General features: G+C 41.8%; 1 protein-coding gene across 1 annotated transcript in view; it reads left to right on the top strand.

The window, feature by feature from the left end:
* Positions 1-22,278, top strand: part of vps50 (VPS50 EARP/GARPII complex subunit) — a 98,193-nt gene that overhangs the window by 63,194 nt on the left and 12,721 nt on the right. The window contains exons 20-22 of the mRNA XM_053446939.1: positions 484-590; positions 1,650-1,771; positions 5,863-5,943. Of these exons, the coding sequence (XP_053302914.1) occupies positions 484-590; positions 1,650-1,771; positions 5,863-5,943 (310 nt within the window). The remainder of the gene's footprint in view (positions 1-483; positions 591-1,649; positions 1,772-5,862; positions 5,944-22,278) is intronic.

Here is a 22,278-nt window from a genome sequence, read left to right as displayed (position 1 = left end):
AGGCGTTGTTCTAATGAGCTTTTCATGTTATTTCACAGGTCAGACCCGCATCATTTTTTAGCTTTAACTCTCATCACATTTCCTTTCCCTTTCCCCCCGTGTATTAACCTGACACTGGCCTAAATGCCAATTTTCCTACTTTTATCAGCATGAATCACTAATGGTTAATTATTGAATGGGTCAGACGAGCACATCCGGATATTACTCGGCCCTGTGCAGTGATTGCTGGCTAATATGGCTGGATGGGCAGTGTCAGGGGTCCGGTGCTCCAGGATCACCAGTTCTCAGACTTTAACTAGCAGGGGTCCTTCTGTTCCCTCTGCCTTGTGTAATGGGTTCTGATTGATCAATTACAAGGGTTTTAGAACCCGTCTGATGATGTCAGAGGATTAGTGATGGTGCCATGTATTATTGAGTCTTTTCTATTGTCATGGTTCTGCTCTTACTTTCTCTTTCAACCCAACAACATCCTGAACCCATCAGCGTGTCCCGAGAGACCATAAGAAGCAAGAAGAAGTCAGACTACAACCTTAATAAGACCAATGCACCAATCCTCACCAACACCACCCTCAACGTCATCCGGCTCGTGGGTGAGTCTTACACACACACATACATACACACACACACACACACTCACACTCTACCACTTACGTCTCCTTGAGCCGGTGTCACTGCTCGCTTGTCCATTATCCACCAATTAAGCGAAGAGCTTGATGTGGCGGCCGTGCTCAGGTGTGACTGAGCCGCAGTGAGAACTGTTAGCCTTCGCCCTGAGCTCTGACCTTTCCAGGTGCCTGCACGTATTTGTGACGCGGCCGTTATGACATCGGGTCTCACCCTTGGAAAAGCAGGCTCTTCGGCGTATGACCCTCTTGATGAGATTTTCTTTTCCATGTGTGGAACGGAATAAGAGTGGGCAGTTATCTTTCCTGTGTGGCCTTGTGGTTGAATAAAACTTTTAATACAGAAATTGATTCAAAAACGCTGAGGCTTTACAAATGAGAAGTAATTTCTGATAACTGCAAGTCAATTTAGTGAAAATGTCCCCTCTCTGTCCTTTACTTCAACCCCTTCCTGCATATTCAATATTTTATGGTTATATATACTTTATGTTGATTTTAAGCTATGTGAAATACATGAAGTAGGAAAAGCCGAAGTTTGATTTCAAGTAATCATTTTTTTATTCGGCCTGTGCAGCTATTTGATGGAGATTTCTTCGATTGCCTCCTGAGTTCTCGGTGCAGAATTCAAGAGAAAAGGCGTGAAAAATGAGGCTGTTAGAGAAATAATGCTGTCGCAGTTGGCAAAGCCAGCTAGATCGAGTTTATTTCTTCTCTTTTCCTCCATTCATCAGTTCTGATTCAATGGTAACCTTGTAACACCCCTGTTCCTCCGTACGTCCTGCCTTTATTACCTTCATTTTGAATTAAATCCTCGCTCTCAAGTGTATTCAAATGTATTATACTCCCACGCAAGTTCCTCCCACAGGACGCTGTCTCACTGTGATTAACGACAGTAGTTTTACTTTAACTCTTTTAATCTCGTACAAGATTTACTTAAGAACAGAACCATTTCTTTCACTTTCAAGTGATACTGATAAAACATCCACAGTATGCGTCACACTCTCTGTTTCCATCCTCTCTGTACAGGGAAGTACATGCAGATGATGAGCATCCTGAAGCCGATCGCCTTCGACGTCATCCACTGTGTGTCTCAGCTCTTCGACTACTACCTGTACGCCGTATACACCTTCTTTGGACGCAATGACATGGTACAGTATTTCAGATTTGTACAGGTTTTTTTTTATACCAGAGATCATTAAGATAAACTGAGAGGCACAACCACAGTATATTGAACATTTTGAGTTATATTCCCAGCAAGACCTTACATTACTTTTTACATTTTTGACTCTCTCCACTGTTTCCACACTCTGAGTTAAGAATTAAAATCCCTGACCAATCAGTCACTAACATAACTAGCACAGATATTCTTCTTTATAATGTCAAACACGACCACACGACAAGATTATCACACACACACCGCAGGATGTTAGGATTATTGCTCCAGTGACCTCACGGCTCTCGCGTGACCTCATGGGAAAGCAGATGAACACAAAATGGAGAGAGAGACGTGAGCGACTAATGTTAAAAAACAAAAGGTTGAATGATTCCTATGCTGTTGAAGAGATGGGTCAACAGGGGTCATTTACTTCAGGTGATGTTATAACTGTAATTCATAATATCTGTCAACAGTAGCACACTACATGATGTGGGCCTCAGAGTGTTTACAGTTGCTTTGCGGCACCATCAGCGGCTCTGGTCCCTCTGTCTTTCTCATTGGTTCGTTATGGTTCAATAATGACATATTTACAATCCTAAATATCAAACTGTCTCCAGGCAGACAGCTCTGTAACCCCCCACACTGCCAGAAAATCAGGATTGAGCGTCGATACTTCAGATTGTCAGGGTTAAATCAGCCTCTATTTCTGTAGTATGAGCCCCTTATTCAGTCAATATACTGTATATATTATTAAAAAAAAAAAGTATGTCTATAAGAGGATGCAAAGTGTGACAGGGCATCTCAGTAAACACTCCAGATGAAGAATAGGTTACTGTCTGTGAGCCCAGTCCGTCTCTACTCCATCAAAGGGTTCTCATGTCATTTACACTGTGCCTCGAAAAGAAAGAAAATAGCATTTGTGTCAGTAGCGCCCTCGGGGAAGTGGTAATGATAGCAACAAAATGACTTCTGCCCCGCTGAGGCGAGAGAGATAAAGAGGATGAACGCTCCGCGGGGCCGCTCATGTACAGATTATTGGCATGTGTGTGTGTCATGGGGAGGCGAAGGGAAAGAAACACACTAGTTACGAGTTGATGGCTTGTCAGCACATCTCTTTCCTCATGTTCCTCAGTCCGACCCTCAGACCATATATAAATACAAACATCATGACTGCTTCCCAGAGGTGAAACCTGTGCGTCTCAATCTTCCATCTGTTTGCAATAGAAGTTATAATCCCGGTCTCTTCCATGTTGATGAATGGGATATGGGCCAAACTAAAACATCTAAGTTCAGCCCAAATACATTTTCTATCACAGTGTGAAGCATCTTGATTGACAGCTGAGACTGACCTGAGCTTGGTTGAGCATATATATCGGCGACACCTAGATACAGCGGCTCCATCCCATCTCCATCACTACTGCGCAGACCCAAATGCACAAGATGGCAGCGTGGGTATCCAGAATATTTTGGCTTAATTTGTGAAGGGAGTCAAGGCATTTCCTCCATCTTTATCTACAGCTTATTAACCTGCTGGACCTAACTGTCACTATATACTAGTCAAATTGCTAAAATGGAGAATGCAGGGTCTGTTCCTTCCAGATGGATCTTTCCTTCGTCTGTTACACTCCCTGCCTTTTCCCTGTAATCTGTCTGAATACAAAACGGCTGCCTCTTGTCTTTCATTTGTTGAGTCGTCCATCTTCATATGCAGGCTACTGGCCGACCACTGTGGGTCCATGAATATTATGTTAGTGAGTTTCCATCTTTTTACCTTTATTCATATCAATCAGTCAATCAATCACATCTTATCATAGCAGAGGATAGCCATATTCACAAATCACAATATGTCTCATAGGGCTAAAGGTGCGGTATCCTGAGAAAAGATATTAAAGCCTTCCCTCTGTTCATCTTCTTTTCTGTCCCACAGCCCACTCCACTCTCTCCATTCCTATAGGCTCCTCTCTGAAACTCTGACATTCCTTCCCCCTCATTATGTGTCATTTTGTGAGCCCACCTATTTCATTAATGCTCTCCCTCAAAGAGGCACCTACAGTAAAATGCTAATGTCCTCATGAATCTTTAAAAGGCTGCTACAGATTGCTGTGCACATATGCTGGTGTTTTGACCTAGGCTCCACTCTCTTTACACCGCGGGGATCAGGATGAACGGCTCGAACTCTCTACTCGCAGTCAGTTAATGGGTGACATTAATATTCAAAAGGGTAAATACCCCCATTATCTCTGTATATTGGCCCCCTCAATTCAAGCAGCACTATTGACTCTGCCAGACATGTGCTAAAGATACATTATGTGCCGTACTCACGTATTCTCCATCTCAATTGATAACCAGGCTTTGAACTGCTGCGACTGGAAGAGGCAGATTTACCGACTCTTTTTCTTGGAAAACGGATTCCAGGTTTTTAAATTTATTGAAAAGCGTTTCCTTGTGGTAAAAAATGCGATATTTCATTTGGGTGTCTCTTTTTGGAAGCGACTGAAGGAGGATCATGTAGGGGGGGGGAAGAGGGCAAGACAAGATGGAGAGATGTGAATTGTCACTCTGCTTTTGAAATATGATGTAAGAAAGAGGGGAGGAGAGAGACTGGCTACCAAAACAGTGGCGAAGGAAACAGGTGCTGAGACAGAGAGAAAAACAGAGAACAGACCAGGAGAGTGTCTGGCACTTGATTAAATGGCTTCCCTGAAAAATGAGCAATAATGCAATAAATAGTTCATTTTTTTTAATTTTGGACTCCTGACTCCCACAGACAGGTCTTCACACTGGATGCTGTTCATCTTGCATGCACATGTGCAACTCAGTGTTTATTTAATGAAATAAAGAATCCCACACGCCCTCGCAAATATGTTCCATCTTCCTTCAGATAATTGAACAAGGTTATGATCTAACACACTGATTCGTCAGTGATCCTATAGCTGGAGTTTTAAATGAGCTCTTTATCTCATTCTGGAAGGTCTCCATAAAAACACTGGCAATCAAGATGTCATGATTATTAATCTTTTGATCATGGGTCCAAATTGCTCAAAATGCATCGCTACTGCATATAACCCAACGAGTGGAGCTGGTGGAGCTCCAGATGTCACATAGATGTAGGCTGAAACTGATTTTGTATTATATATTTATATAATATATTTTTGTCTTTTTTTAAACGATGTCAAATTAAAAGGACCCCACTCCAAATAGGATTTTGTGCTACCTTCAGTATATAACTTTCGCGGTGGAGAATTATGAACCATGTATCCTAATAATAAGGTTCTACAACATTTGGGTATTTACTTACCACACATGGCTGATCACCAGATCCTGATAATCTAATTCTGTTTTATTATTTGCTTCTTCACGTGTTTATTCCTTGTTTTTTTCTTCCCGCTGCCCACTCGTCATCCATAGCCCGTCCCAAGCCCTTCTTTGCCAACTCACAGTGGCAGAGAGTCGGGTGCTACCAGGGTGGTGGGCCCCGCTTGCTTGGTAAGAGGAGACTTTGGAATATGTTTGGACTGCCTCACAGGGGTCGTGCGAGCCCCGCGAGTCCAAACTACCCGTCAACACTTGTGGTTGGGGTTGATTTGAAGCTCTCGACCTGTGTGCAATTTGCTCCCTCAAGTGACATCAAGTACATCTGAAACTGTGATTTCAGAGGCATTTCGATGTTGAGTTTGCTGTGCTGTCCCCGCTCTACTCCCGTACCTCCACTGTAGCCTCTGTGATTGTGTGATACAGACGCCTGTTCCTCTCAGATCCTCCTCCTCCCTCTAGATTCCTCTAGAAGCAGAAAATAAAGCTCTTGTGTCCAACTATGGGGGATGAGAGCTATATGTTGCTGTGTGTGTGTGTGTGTGTGTGTGTGTGTGTGTGTGTGTGTGTGTGTGTGTGTGTGTGTGTGTGTGTGTGTGTGTGTGTGTGTGTGTGTGTGTGTGTGTGTGTGTGTGTGTGTGTGTGTGTGTGTGTGTGTGTGTGTGTGTGTGTGTCTTTGTGTGAAGATGCTCTCACACTGAGGTGTTCTCATGGACGTGTTTGTGTCTGGTGCAGACAGTAAATGTGTGTATACCTGTGTGTGTTCTACAGTATGAGTCATCGGGTCTGGGCCTTATCAGCAGCAGACTGAGAACCACACTGAACCGGATCCAGGAGAACCTCATTGACATGGTAAGACTGCATCTCTCACTCGCTCTCTTTTCCTGTCACACTTTCTCTGCCTCTTTCTCTGTTCCTCTCTTTCTCTTTTTACCGTGGCTCGTTATCTCATTGCCTCATTTTCTGACACAAACCTGCTCTCTCCAATCTGCCCCCTCCGTCCTTATGTACCTTTCTCCTCTTTATGCCTTTCCCCGTGTTTTTCCTCCCCCCGTCCATCCACTCTATCCATCACGCCCGCATGCCTTTCGTCCTAGTGTTGAGAGAGTCCGCGGCGCAAATGTCGCCGCAAAATGCATTATGGGTCGTCATTATCTGGCCGATGGTCACCCGTGCATTCACACACCTCCCTCTGTTTAAGTGGCCCCACCAGAGGCGTGTTATTCCATTAGGGCTCTCAATCACTGCTCCCTTCTCTAACATTGGGACAATTAGTCTGGTCCAGTCCACACTCTCCCCGTCTTTTTTATATCTGACAGTGTATCTTTCGAATATGTGTCTCTCTCTGCTATATGAGGACAATGATGTAAGTGTCATCTCTCACTTCATCTCCATATCAGACAGCCTTCTAGGCTCAAAGAAACCACAAAACCAAAGTTTAATCCGACCTTAATCTGCAATGGAACTGAAACTTTTCTCCCCAGGAGGCAGATATTGAATTCAGGGGATATTTTGGCTTATTTTATTTTTTTTATAGTTTTCATGAGAAAAGACTCTAAGTTGTGTCCCATGACTCCAATTATGATAGAAGTCATTCTGCCTTGATTTCAAATAAATATTAATATTAAGAATCAACAAATCTTTTAATTCATTCGTCCAACATGGAGCTATGTTTTCCCCCATGTCAGTTTGATTTGATGAAATGAAGGGGACTGGAGGGCCTTGATGACGTTATGCACTCCAGTTTAAAAATATGATCAGTTAATCTGCTGAAATACTGTAGATAACTGTATCGTAGGGTCCAGCTCTGAAGTCGTAGAAACCAGGGGACTATAGCTGAGCTTTTATTTCAGACAAATATAAAGAAGAAGCCCAGAACTGCTGAAAGAGACCGATATTACTTTTGCATTGTTGAATTAGAATTTTATCATGCGTCACCACTTGTGACTCACAATTCTCCACCAGCTCTGAAAATGAAAAAGAAAATGTTTAATTTTCATCGTGAGATCGTGAGTGCTATTTCATTTTTCATTTTCTAACAACAAGTGGGGCGTTGTGTTAAAGTCTCTTTGGAAAAATTCATAATTTACGCGTGTACATTCATTTCACGATATTGAAGTTTGTATTTTTGTGTTTTTACTATTTGGCTCTGGATCAATTGTGCAACTTGAAGAAAAGTCTGGGCAATAAGTGGCTGTTTTCTGGGCTATGAATTTGTATATCATGAGTTGTCAACTGTTACTGGCTCATTGTTCATTTCAATCACATTAGAATATAAAGCTGTTATCAGCAGCTCTTCACAGTAGGAGCGCACACACCATACAAAGCACATATTTAAAACACAGCAGTAGCCAGGATGGCTAATATTCATAGCTTAGCAGTTTGATAAGTGTGGTATCTGAAACAATATGTATGAGTTTATATACCGTGGATGGAGGAGTCCAGAACAACATCTCCCTACTGGGGCGTGAAAGTAATTCTCATCTTATCAGATCGGGGGTGGTCTGGGGACCTGGAAAAAAACAGAGGAAAAATAAAGCGGAGGAAAGAAAACACATAAAAGTCAGAAAACACATAAAAGAAGAGTAAATTATCAAAACTTTATATTGCGTTAAGCAAAGCGATGCAGCAACATGTTTCCTTCCCTCAGGGTGCATCATAGCAGCTATTTACACCTCATATATTTCTGGCTAAATTGTGAGACACTTTCAAATGTCAGACAGACGACGGCTGATGAGCTTGGTGCTCAGCTGCCTTCTCAGAAGGAGGAGAAGGAACATTATTCGAGACCACGGAATAGCGAGTAGGATTAAGGAGAGATGGCTGCATCAATCTAATTTATGTATTTTGTCAGCAAACTCAACTATAAAAAAGAATTACAATTCCAATAATATGAAAAAACTGTGGATGGGTCGACCCCAAATATGATCACATGGACGTGGACAGACATGTGCACAGATAAGTGCGAGTGAAAGACTGTGATGCTTGTTTCTATCTGTGAGAAAATGTGAGTTTTCTGAGGAGATAAAATGGTGCTAAACCTAAAGAACATTCACACACACACACACACACACACACACACACACACACACACACACACACGCACATTTCAAATGAGCATAATAGTATCACTTTGTGTCCACCTCAGGCTGCCTGATTAAAAGCTATTTAGGACCACCTCAGAGGGCGAGCACAGCTTCGGGCTCGGCATCTACAACCGTCCTCTCTGTAAAGAACTGGCGAATGCTTCTGAGTCTGTCTTTTCTCACATGCAAAACTATTTCAGCTCATCTTAATAAATCATTCTTTGTTGGAAAAAGTCCCCATTTTCCAAACTAACACAGCACTCCCTAGATTTGATTTTCCTTTTTTCATCTCTGTCTCCTGCTCTTCTGTGTTTCACATCATGACCCTCGCACATAAATCTCACATCTCTTCTTTTTGCAATGTTCACACACACGTTGACTGTGCATCATAAAAAACAAGTAGATGACATCTGTATATCACTCTCATTTCCAGAGCGAATGTAGATTGTATTTATTGCCAGCACCTCAACGGATGTATAAACTTGAATGTCCATGAGTGAGTGACTGACTCAAGAAGAGACATCACTGGTTGACCATCTCTGGGTTGGAGTTTCCCATCAGCCACTACTCAATTAATAAGCACTACCAGTTTCTGTTATACCATCAGATGGAGCATTTATAGCAGCCCCACACCTGGGTGTGTCTCCAGTGTTGCCCTGTGAGCTCAAGGCTTCTCCTCCCCTCTAGAGCTGCTTTCAGACCTGTTGGATGACATGGTGTTGTTTCATATGTGAAAGTCAAAGTCCGGAAAATGTCTGGACCCAGTTTTCAATTCCTGGTCTGACATGCCTTTCGAGTGAATAAGCTTCTAACAATGTGACCATTATCACAAGTGAACGTATATCAGAAGTTGCAACTTAAACTTATAAACGATTAAAATACTCCATGTGTGAGCACAGAGAGTTGGAGAGAAGCAAACTGATAAAGGCCTGAAACTTGCTGATACAATCCTGAATGCAAACACAATGCTATGACGTCGTGGATATGCTAATTCGAGTATTACAAAATCTACAGATGGCAACTCATTTCCATTGAAAGTGTTTGTTTTCACTCCTTCATTTCTCACGTTGCTCTTCCACTGTCCAGCCATATTAGTATTTCTACCAGTGTCCATGGTTAGTTACACATATGGATTATAAATCCCTCTTTTTTTATATAAGTGACTTCCTCCGTAGTTAAAATGTGAATATATTCACATAGAGTGCCCACATACACTCCACCTGCATACTAATACACACCCACACACTCCAGAGATTGCAGCAGGGTAGACCTCATTTGTAAACAGATTATAAAGTTAATTGCACACTGCATTTCAATTGAGCAGCCGAGTCCTTGCGGTTTTGTTCCCCTGGTTTGCCGCCGCAACTTGTTGATTCTAAAAACCAATGTGCCGGTAATGACTCCGGGTCCCACATGAACGCCGGCGAGAATCCATCTCACCTCAACTTAGGTATAGAGCGGCTTTGGTTTAAATTAGGAGCTCCGCGGGGGGGGGGGAAGAAAAAGATCATCCCTGAGTTTATGTTCCGTCTCTCTGCCTCGCGTATCCATTACATTATCCTTGATTACCTCTGTGAAACCGTTCGGGCTGTGTGGGGTAATGACGCTTTTCCTTCGGAGTTCGCTCACTCTTGACTCACTCTGTTTCTTGCCGGGTGTTTGGAGGCTGTGAGGCTGGGGAGAAATGCGTGAGATTGTCAGAGATGTAATTGCTTTTACAGAAACTCAGCGTTTTGCCACAGAAGACTTTCCACATTATGTGTAATCACATGCGACTTGGTGTCATCTACTCCAGCTCCGAGTTTCGAATATGTCATCCTCACCTGATCGTGACGCTCCGAATTGTCCTGCTGAAGAGGAGGTGGCTGTCATGGGGAGTGATGATGTGCTTGCGATCCTTTCCGTGATACAGCCTGGCGCAGGTTGGGTGTCAGTGCCACATCAGGTTCATGCCATGAACCCCATCTGTGACCATATTGTCGCTGCCAGAAAGTTCAGCTGTGACAGCTGTTGAGTCGTCGCTTCAGGCAGCGCGGTGACGGCAGCTGACACCGGCGAGCATTTCCACCAAGGGCCACCTCTGGTTGACAGTCGTTTTACTCCTCTCGCGACATTAAGCCGCAGTATTTACTCTTTCTTTCAGTCGCTCCATCTTTCTCACTTTTCTCTCTCATTCCTTTGTCCCCCCCCCCCCTCCATCTTATCTGTTTGTCCCATCGCTGCCTCCTCCTCTTCAGCAGCTGTGTGCCAGCGATTGCACGCCTCTCAGCCGCTTGTATCGTTCCACGTAGTTTATTAGTGATTCTGACTGAATATACAATGGCATGTTTTGTTTTCTGTGTGTTTGTTTGAGCGTTGGCTACGGACCCAGGCATTGAAGAAACAATCAAATGTCTGGAAATACTGTTTTTTTTCCCCCGAATCTTAAAACTGCTCATGTCATTGTTGATTCGGTGTGTGTGTGTGTGCATATGCTTGTTTATGGCCACTCAGCTTTAGTGTAGAGTGGGACTCAGGCGTTTTCAGGCTTGGCACTGAGGCTGCAATGAGGAGTCGGGTAATTTCTGTGTTGGCTCCAGTGTTCTGGCAGCGAGGCTGCTCACAAAAACACACACTGATATACGAGAAAACACACATGCACCAACACTTTTCATTGATAAACAGACACACACACACACACACACACACACGCACACACACAGGGTTGTATCAGTGCTGTACATAATGTCTACATTCAACAGTCTGTCCAACACACTTCTCATGCTCGCTCCAGTAACGGGGTGATAATCCCCGAGCTGGATGCGGTTGGCTACACTCAGCTTGGCACATTGACACACACTGGCGCACTGCCCCTCATGAGTGGCACTGGCTAATGTCACACACACACCAACACAGGCTACATCGACTCACACACACACACACACTGCTCACTGAATGCAGTCATTAGTCCCTCGTCTCTCATGAGGGCACATCACTGTCCGGGGCTGGAGTCTTTGTTCCGGTCGGCCTGTCTCGCTCTGTGAACGGGGCAACATGCCAGCAGGGAATGCTGTTTGACAGGGATTATGGATCATAATTAAGATCCGTGGTGTGACTCTTTAAAGCGCAGTTGTCTGGATATCACATGTATTGACGTTTTGTGTGGGAGGGAGGGGGCGTGGGGGGTTCAGTGGAACACGTGCACACGCTTCATTGATAGGTCCAGCTGCAGGGCATGTTCCTCCGCTCTGATGTGGAGACAGTGGCTCCCCCTGGACACAGACTCTGCTTACTGTCTGCTCCTGCCGGTGACTCATCACCTCTCCCAGCTTCACGGACACGGCGATGAGCAGAATTTTGTGCTTACACCCATTTTTATATTTTTATCCTCCCAGCCCGGTGCAAAGTTTGGTTCATTCTTATGCAGCTCTTCTAATTCAAGGACTTCAACGGAGACATTTTCTTCTTCTATCTCGGCTGTTTATATTTTACCATCCCGAAAGCAGTTGAGAGCGGAGCAGCAGCATCGGGGAAAGGAAGGTGTCAGAGATACGGCCTAGAGGGGCTGCGTGGTGTCGCACAAAATAAATGAAGGTCCTAATTCCATTTGACATTCATCTAATGAGAACCAAATTTCTAGTATTAGAGTGACAAAGAGGTGCAATAGCATCCACTTGACAGTAATTGCCTGGCAGCCAATCCACTCCACTTGTCCATAAATCTCTATGGAATGGCTTGGAGAGGAGTAAGCAGTCAATCACATCAGATTGAGACACTTCGATGGTGCGATCACCTCTCAACTCCCAGATGGAAGCTTCCTTTAATGACGAGAGGGATTCCAGAACTATCAAGTTGTCCATTAGTTCTTTGTTTGTTTAAAAGTTATTTAACTTTTTATATTTTGCCGGCAAACTCTTTTATTGAACTTGAATTGAGACAGATTTACCCTGTGAGGTGACTGGTCACTCTACATTCCTTAACTTTCTTAACCTGATTCCAAAATATGAAGTCATTCAACTCACTGTGTATCAAGACTAAATTTCACACCTTCAGTTGATCCGGACCAAGAACACACCTCTTTTGGATGGATGGAGTTTCGGTCTGTCGGTCTGGACTTTGGTCTGGGTCCCCTTTATTTTGATTCAGGAAACAATTGAACAGCCTGAAGGTCCAGACCAAACAAAGCAGGCTTAAAAGGCCGCTAAGGAAATGAGGATGAATTTGAGGAATTGCCTCCATTGTTTTTTTTTGTCTTAAAATCTTTGCTGTTGATCAATGTGCTGTTAATTGACTAATTAGATAATCATTATTTCAGCTCTAGAGGAATGCTACAAACTGAGTCGCATTATTTTCAGAATCAAACGTTAATTGAGAGCTTTACACTTTAAAACCGAACTAATGTGTCTCATTAGGACTGTGGGAGTGGGGTTTGATCCAATAGCTTTGACAGTGAGGGGTCGGTCTCTCCTCGGGTGTCTGCTGTGGCTGCTGGTAGATAGAAAGATAGATTGGACCTTCCGCACTCACCTTTAAAGCTACCTCCAGCTGTTCCTCAAAATTGAGCCGTTCACACCAACGAAATCCCAAATATAAAAGCCCCAGCAGAGGTGAGCCGTCACTCAGCACATTAGAAAAACAGAGAATTGATCAGAGCCAAGTGAAGCCTTCGGTCCGCAGTGCACACTGTGGTTATTTTAGTCATAATGAGGAAAGCCAATAGCTGTTGTTGTTTCCCAGGCGATAGGACACACAGTGTAATTGAAGTAGGAAACTGCTGGAACCGAGCTCATGGGCGTTTTATTATTGACTAAATAACAAGAAAGTTGTGTGGGAGTTGGATGAGCGAGTGTGACCTCGACCAAATCTGAAATGTGCTCCAGAGAGATGACACGGGGAGGGAAAGCTGTTTGGATTTTTCTCTCTGTTGACCTGTAGTCCTGTTCTTAGAACTGTTCTTCTTGATGGATACAAAGCTCTAGTGTCACTTCTCCCCAAGTCATTATGGGAAGGAGATTACATGTGAATACCATAAGGTTCAGAAGAAACTCGCTTTATATCAATCCTAACGCACACACATATATCTGCTGTTTTAACCATCTTTTCTTTGGTGTGTTTGATGAAAACAGGCAGGGTTTCATAATAGTCAACAGCCTTCTGTTTCTTGTTTATTTTCATCATTCGTATTCAAAGCTTTGCTCTGTTCTGTTTTCAAATCCCTCCCTGGAAATTTTGGTTTTTTAAACAGGTTACATGGGGAATTCCACGATTTAATTTCTAATCATTTCACATTGGCAGATAAGCTGCCTGGCTTTAATGCTTGATGTGTTCATATCTAAGAGTGATGTTGGTTCACATGGGGATGGCATTTTAGGCCATTCATCTTTTTGCCATGGATTTTTGTGAAGCACATAGTAACCCTGTTTAGATAAGTGGAATACATATAAAGTTATAACAATAATAATAATAAAAATAATAATAAGTATTATCATTATTTTGGCATTATTACCTTGCAGACTGAAATGAAATGTGTTTTCCCGTTCGCCCATCCAGCTAGTACAAAGGTCCATAGAGAGCTTGAAGTTGATATTTAGCAACATGTTGCTCAAGTGCTGGATGTTAGTAAGACAGACAGAATCAAGTAAAAAAAAAAGGAAGGCTTTGGTGGTGATGCTACTCTCCAACATCTGTCTTCATATAACTGCAGTCGCAGTGAAAAGCCTCTTGAAACACGACCTTTGCTTTTTGTCTTGGCGTATAGTGTATGATGTGTTTATGTTCTATAAACGCCCAAAACATCTTTATATACTGGTATAAACTATTGCTACAAAGTACCGTTACTTCCACAGGTTGACAGACTGCAGCACCAACACTAGAAGGTTTCATAAATCACAAATGAACAAATCAAGTAAATAGCTCAACCTTAACTGGACTGTAACTTCTGTTGATATAAACAGAGAAGAATAATTTTTTCATCATAAATCAAACGGAGACAATAAGTAAGAGTAAACCTGTCAGGTAGGATTAGGTATTAAGATAGAAGCATTTGCTTGCGCTTTAATATATGAGCTTAAAATGAAGTCCAGAAAATGGATAATGGATGTTATACTATATGGTTGCCTAAAATATCCCCCTTGAAACTCGGTGTGAATTATTTCTGCCCATTTGCACCAAAATGCTTCATTAACAATAGTTAGAGTCAACCGATAGATCTTCGTACATTTTTCCTGCCAATTACCTCAAGGGCCCTATGTGAGAATGCAAATGTCTTAGTGATTTGCTCCAGACATTTTCCAGAATGTGTCCGGCCAACCTCAGAGTAAAATGTTTGAGAATGCCTGTGGCGGCCCATTCAGAATACAGGAGGGAAATTGACGTTTCTTACACGTGACGGACACTAAACTGGAAGAATACAAATAACTCAGGATGAAAAAGAGCTTCCAAAGAAAACATAGACGAGATGTCAACTTGGAAAGACAATGAGATTTAAGAGCCTTTGGAGATAAAGGCTGAACACAAAACCCAACAATTTTCACAGCAAACTTTATAATAATCAAAAGTCGTGTTCTGCCTCCTACATGCTCTACCCAGGAGCAAACAGCTTATGATTGTCAATATCCAAATGCCATGTGTACAGTATAGATAGAGCTTTAAATAGGTGTCAATTACACCAAACTGTAGCTTCAGTCATTGCCTGTACTTCTATATGTGACACATTTATATTAACATAAGTCAAATGTCAGAGTCTATTTAAAAAGACAAACTATCTGTTCGTCACAGAGAAGTTTTGGGCCCACTCTTAGTCATCGTTTCGCAGAACGGTTCATTAACTCCAGGGCCACTTCTCTCTGAGCGCCCGACACATAATTAAAACACAGTGAGCTCACAAATAGAACAAGTGTTCCCTCCCTCAAGGCCCTTCTTCTTGGCCCCAGCTCTGTTACTCTCATTCAGATTGGACCAGGGCTTCAGCCTCCTCCTCGGATTTGACTCACACAAGAAGTAATCTTTATTTGTCATGCCTCACTTCACTGCTTAACATATTTGAAGTATTCAGATGAATTTATATGAAGTGTGTTGAAATGGAAGACATTGGCTGATTGATGCTGCTACGACGAACTGCTCAATATTGAGTAAATGTTGCTCCTCTACAAGGACAATGGTAAATATTTGGAGATATCTGAAAGGCCCAGCATATTTCCTCTGATAGTTCCTTATGTCCTCATTTACTTTTTAACAGCTTTGTGGTATTTTTCCAGTCCAATGCTGGTGTGTTGTGCTGTTTTTTTTAAATGGTGATGTGGTAGAAATACTCTGATGATATTACAGTGGCAACAAATGAACTGATTAAATTGTTTTCTCCATTAAAACAGAGACTTTTACCCCCGGAATTTACAACACGACATATAAAAGTCTTACAATATCACATCAAACAGGATCAATTAAAAGCAATGTAGCAGACCTCCTTAGTGAACTAAATCTACATATTCATAAATCAAATCTTACAAAACTTTCTTTACTTTACTCTCAAAGTAAATGTGACAGAATTGTTCATATAATCATAATCGTGCAGTAAATATCAGATTTACTACATAAGTCTGGCATATGTAATAAATCTGATAAATGTGACTGACATACTGTGATGTGAAGCTGTCACAGATGTTTCAAGAGATTATTAAATGTCGATTTGTTAATGTAGGAAAGACGCCGCTGCATATTAGTGTCATATACAGTGAATTATATCTGTTTACGTAACACAGTACCACAGTGTTTTTACAAGATGTTAATATTTAAAGTCTTTTGTTATTGCACCATTTGTTTTTCTATAGCTAGAATTTTCCGGACGTCACTGAGGCACCGCTGCAGACTCTATGTTCTCTTATCCTCCTTATCTCCACCAGCTCATTAATATTTTCTGTCTTTCTCTGACACAAACTGTTTAAATGAGGGCATTGCTGCTGCAGGTAAAGTTGCAAAGGAAATCTTAATTTCTGTGTTATCAGCGACAACCTCTGCCCTGATTAAACAATTTTCATAATTGAGTAGGTTACCACGAATGTGTCGGATCAGAGGGTTTCAACGTGGGGGATGGGTCTTCCCAAGGGGCCTCCATACAGCCTCAGGGGGGGAAGCACAGTGATTGGAAGAGAACAAAATGATCACATCAGTTATTGCATTAGTTATCAAAAGGTACATCGTGAAGAAAAGCCTAAAAGAGTCACAAACTCATAAATATCTTAAAACAGATCTGTTTATGTGTCTGATATAGTCTGAATTTACGCAGTTTCATGGCAATTTGTATTGATTCTGTTTAGGATCAATACAAATATTCCTGGCCTCATAGCCATCCAGGAATTGATCGAAAATACACAGGTGGGATGAGGGGTGAACAATAGATTCATTGAATCGAGCTCATTTAAAGAGATCCTGTTTTAAAGGTCTTTGAAAAGAAATTTACATAGAATTTCAGCAGCATTTTTTGGGGTATATGTTCTTGTTTTGTAACGTAGGTCACAGCGGACATGTTTTAATGCATCACTACCATATAAAAGACTCAAGTGGACTTCTTGTCTTGTTTATTTCACCAAAGCCTGATTCAGGATCTTTTATCCCTTGACTCCTTTCTGCTCCTGTGTGTTGAACAAAATGTGCCCTGCAGTGCATCCTCTCAGGGGGGGGACAGCAACCTCATTTATTATCTGAAGGGCTAGAAATGCATTTGTGGCCTGAAGTGGCTGCTGTTCTCGTAACCAGCCTGTTCGGAATTTCCCAAACAAATTTGTGATTTTCATGAAATGGAGTCGAGAAAGGAGTCAATAAAAATACTTTTTTATTATAATGTGTGACATAACTAAATCAATTCTCCAATCAAAAGTCCATAATCCAAAGATAATGAGTTAACTGTGAATTAAAAACGAGAAAAGAGTCATCTTTTTTGCTTGAAAAAAATGATGAAAAGATAAATTATCAAATTAGTTACCTGTAATACTTTCATATATACTGTCCATTGATTGATTAATCAATCTTTTGTTTTACCTATAATTTCAATGAATGTTTAGTGAGGAGTGAAAATGAGAACATCTATATACACCCCCTCACTCCATCTATAGCTGCAGATAGATACCGTACAGACAGAGACGTTTGTAAATCCTTAGCATACCAAACATGTTATCCGAATGGTTCAGTGGTAATTTCTGACATTCATCATCTTAGAGCAAACATTGAAAATCACAGCTGACCAATGATTTTCAGTATCTATTGTCTTCATAACTAATATCCTCCATTATGGAACAGCAGTTTTTCTATTTATCCCAGTGAGGCAGAAGAGAAACTTCAGCTCGATTCTAAACTCCTCCTGAATATCTTCAGCAGCTGCAGGATGTAAATCAAGTGAAGTCTGACCCACTGGCTGTAAGTCATGCTATATGGAAAGGTCTGCTCCATCCCCCGCGTTTCATCCCCTCGTATGCGACTTTGAAAGATCTACCTCAGAAGCCCAGTTTGTCCGGTACGCCATTCTTTTCGCACACACTTGGCAAACGCATCCGACACATGGAGCTGGTTTTGCTTTTATCTCGCTGCAGTTGTTTGTCAGTTTGATCGAGCGTCTTTGCACAAGTGACTCCAAGTGTTTCTGCAGTCAAATATTTGAGGAGGGAAAAATAACTCTTTCCAATACAGTAGATAGCCTCAGGTCCCTGATGATGACTGATGAATTTGGGTTTTTATGTAAAGCTATTTTTTAGAAACTCGAACCGCAAAGTCAAATCTTTACCTCTTTCAGTGCAGCTGCATTTAGTTGCATGCATTTCACCAAAGATTTTACACAGTGTGACTCATAACTGCCACAGGATTACGAAGACAATCAAGCAAAAGAGTTTAATCTCTGATTATATTATGGTAAGAAATTATCTGTCTAATCTCGGTCTCATTTGCAGATTGGAAGAGGCAGATGAATACAATTTGTACGTGACCATTTTGTATCATTTATATTAATATGCTAGACATAAGATATGATTTGCATGTTTATTTGCGAAAATCGTTTAAATATTCAGGACCACCAAAGGGCAACAGCAGCAGGAAATTATGTTAATTTCTTTTCATCAAATCCTGTTTGCTGTTGTGAGCATAAAATGACAGAAGATCAAGCAGCTAATAAACAAATAAACATGAAGTTGGCACCCGGGGTCGTGGCGGGATCACATGGAGCGTGCACGACCAGACGCAGAGATAAAACACTGAGGTGGCGTCAAGCTGCCAAAGCTCGCAGCACATTTAGAACTGTGTGTTGCTGCTCGCTTCAGAATTGTTAAGCAGGCGTGTAAAATCCTAAATGTCACGGATGTTATTTGGCGTCTCCTTCTTTTGTTTAGCTTTTCACCTTTAGTTTAGCTTTTACCTGAAGATTCCTGCAGTGGCATGTAGTCAAAAAGGAAACACGACTTTTCTCCCCGCAGTCTGCCAGAATCTCTTTTCCCCTGTTTCTGCACAATGTGTTTATGCTGCAGGGGCACAGTCAATGAAAGGTCAAGCCTCCCGTGGAGCCTCTAAAAATAGAGCCAACCAGACTTTGCTGTAGCATCAAACTAATGCAGCCGGAGCTGAATGGATTTGGTTCATTTAGAGGGGATCTGCCAGGGTGACTTTCATTGTGCAATGACAGAAGGTAGTGTAATGCAGCAGAGTATGAGTGAACACGATGTAGTGTCGGAAAGAGGAGGGACTGAGGAGAAATCAGCAGGGGCCACACAGGAGTGAGGGGGAAAAGTTTTCTTATGTCTCTCTGGAGCCCTATTCAGACATGAACTTTCCTCTCCTTGCAGCAGGAGATAGTCTGGGTCAAATGGGGAAACTTCCAGATCACTTAGAAGACGGGTGATGCCTGGATAGAGCATGCAGGAGGCAGGACATCATGTATAAATTCTGCGAATCGCTGCAACTTGTTTTACCATTTCCACACGACCCCGTATCGCCAAAAGCTCTTGGATCTCATTGTTGACATCATCATCTGCACCTCCTATCTGCATGGCACCTGTACTTCATCCTGAGATATTTGTATTCTTCATTTGCGTCAGTTGTGTGTTAGAAATGTCATCCACGTGCCCGCTCGCTCAGTGTGGATCATCAGGACCTGATCATGGTGTATTCTCACACAGGAACCAGGAGACATTTAACAAACCTTTACAAAGCAGCTGGCAGGAAAAGTCAAAGAACATATCCAGAGCAACCGACTCGAACATTTGCTTTTTCACAAACAGCGAGTCTGGAAAATGTTCACGAGAAAAAGCACTGACTTCAGTTCACGTCTGAAAGCAGCTTTGTGTTTCCTATTCCCAGTATTTGAAAGAACTGCTACGAGAAGAAGAAAACAACTCTATTTTCCATTTACTCGTCCATTATCTGTTGTTGTTCACCCTCAAACATCACGTCATCCATACAAATGACCATCAGCTGCTGTTGTGCTGCAGTTTATGTTATTCTGTTCCACATCTTAAATCATCTGTGGGACGTGGGTACTAATGGCCTCTCTGGATTAACTCCATAGCCACGTGTTTGTCATATTTATGAGCTGTTTCAAATGCTGAGGACTGTCCCTGTTTAAGTGGCTGTAACCTTCAAACTGTAAAATGGAGTTAATCAAATAGTATAAAAGATGATTTATGATTAATAGAAATTACGAGTTTTACCAGAATATATATAAAAAAACTGTCAAGATCATAATGTGTGAATGCTTAAAAGCAACAAATCAAACGCAGTACTGTTCTTTGCCTAAATGCACAAAGGGATAAAAAACAATAACGTGCAGCCAAACTTGTTCTGCCTTTGCCTTGACTTCAAAACAAGTGCACCTTCAGCAGGTTTGTCTGTAACAGTCCAAGGAGCTTTGGTTCAAAGGGGAGATTCTGCTGTGAATGTTCTGTAGCCTCATGTCAAGGGAGAGAAAATCTACTGTGGATAAAAATTTAGATTTCTGTTCTCTCCTTTTACCCTGTGTTTGAGTCAGGAAAAGGAATTAGACAGAAATGAAAAACACCACACCCTGCTTGTGCTATATTAACCACAAACAATGGTAATTTTTTGTTATTGTAATACGTTTATTTTAATTAATAATGATGTCCTTTATTCCATATGATTCTGTCTCTATTGGTTGCTAAAGTATGCATTTCCTATATTATAGGATGTCATCTTCTGAATTCATAGTCGTGATGTTTTAATTCCTGTTACATGATCATTATTTTCTGAATTATCATAAAGCCGATTGATTATCAAGCTTTAGGTCTTGTCTATAATCCTAGGAAATATCTTAAAAATGCATTGGTTTAACTGTGCATTACTTTATATTCTGACCTCAGTGTGACTTCTTCATAACGTCAAATAAGCTTTGGATTGCTTCTCTATTATATGCAGATCTATCTTGAAAAGTTGTTTTTTTCGGACCATCATTTTTTTGACCTTTAACTCTGACCCTTGACCTATCAGCTCTTAAAGTGAATCCTCTGGAGATATCCTCCCAGTTAATATTCCTACCACGTTTAGTGAAAATCCATCCATGAATTCTTGAGTTATTTTGCACACATACACACACCTACACCCATGCACACACACACACTTGTGGGTGAGAAAAACACCTTGCTTGCACGACTCTGCCAGTGCAAAGTGTAAATCATATTTTAAAATGTAGAGCAAGGTGTCAAACCTGGTAAAAGATAAGAAACATTCATGTGCTGTTATGAGTAACTTATTAATTATTAATGTTATTTATGAATCTCGGATGTTTAATTTCACCGTGTGTTATTTATTGTCTTATTTTATTCATGTTCCTTCTGTATATAGTCACAGTGTTGATATTAGCACAGAGTTGCTCCTGGGAGAGATATGTTGCACCATCCATAGGGAAACCATTACCACTGCAGAAGTAATGTCATTCCAGTGCTAATCTCTCCAGGTTTATTTCAGACTGATAATGGTTTTCAACACTGAAGGTTTGATCGAGCGTAGAAAGAGAAGTTTGAGGTTCGAGAGAGGCTGGAGCAGGAGACCTCTTCATTCCTGCAGGCCTGAACCGTAAATTGTCCAAGCTGCTGCATACTGTGCATTTTTGCTCTGCACGCCTGACTCATAATACATCTTACTTGAGTGGATAGATGGCTGCTGGAGGAATGTAAGATGTCATCTTCTCAAAACTGCACGCGTCACTTCCTGATTTACGGCGCTGGTTCGTCCTCGTCGTCGGGATTAACTCTCTCTCTCTGGTGTTGAGCGATGATGAACCGCTGACCCGCTGCCCTGTTATGACACGAGCTTTGATGATTTATGAAATCTTACTGTCAGTTTATTTTGGATGAATTAGGGCTGATGGAGCCATTTATTTTAAAATGCTTCCCTATTCTCAAACAGTTTGTTTTGTCTTTGGCTCCTCGGTGCATTAATAAAAAGCAGTCCTCTGGTTGTCTGGAGTAATGGTGCTCATACACAGTATACGGCCCGGATTGCACAGGAGTGGGGCACGTAAGTAGATGATATGGACCAGCATTAATAGCTCCCATTCATGTCCTGTGTGATTGCTATTGATCTGCCAGAGGCTGCATGAGGAGCTGAGTGCAAAGCTCTGTGATACATCATGTCGTCCAAACATGCGTAAGATCCGCCGACTGTACGGAATCCCAGGGGCGTTTTATGCAGATACAGATTATTGTGATTGATGGGACGAGATTTAGTTTGAAATTTTTCTTTTTCTGTTTTGATTGTTTTTCAAATGAAGGGATAAGAGTCTTTCCGAGACAGAGAGGTGGAGTGGAATATATCAAAAGAAAAATAAAAGCTGGCAGTGCAGGAGCGCGGTCAGCAGAATTTTAGAGTGTGTGTGTGCTTTGGATGTGACGGAGCGCCACCAGGCTGATTGAATTTCAGATTATGCTTAGCTATCGGAGTGTATCTACATTCTGTCTTCATTTCACCAGTGGGAAGGTTTGTTTTGTCGGGTCGACTGTGAAAACAGTATTTTATCCAATGCAGCCTCCGGGCCCCCGATCGATGCTCGTCTCTACTGTCTCTAATAGTGACAATTGACAGCACCTTTACACCACAGAAAGGGCTTATATACAGTATATTTACATGCATGACT

Source organism: Pleuronectes platessa, chromosome 18, assembly GCF_947347685.1.
Source record: "Pleuronectes platessa chromosome 18, fPlePla1.1, whole genome shotgun sequence".
Lineage (NCBI taxonomy): Eukaryota > Metazoa > Chordata > Actinopteri > Pleuronectiformes > Pleuronectidae > Pleuronectes > Pleuronectes platessa.
This window is presented reverse-complemented; position numbering and strand designations above follow the sequence as displayed.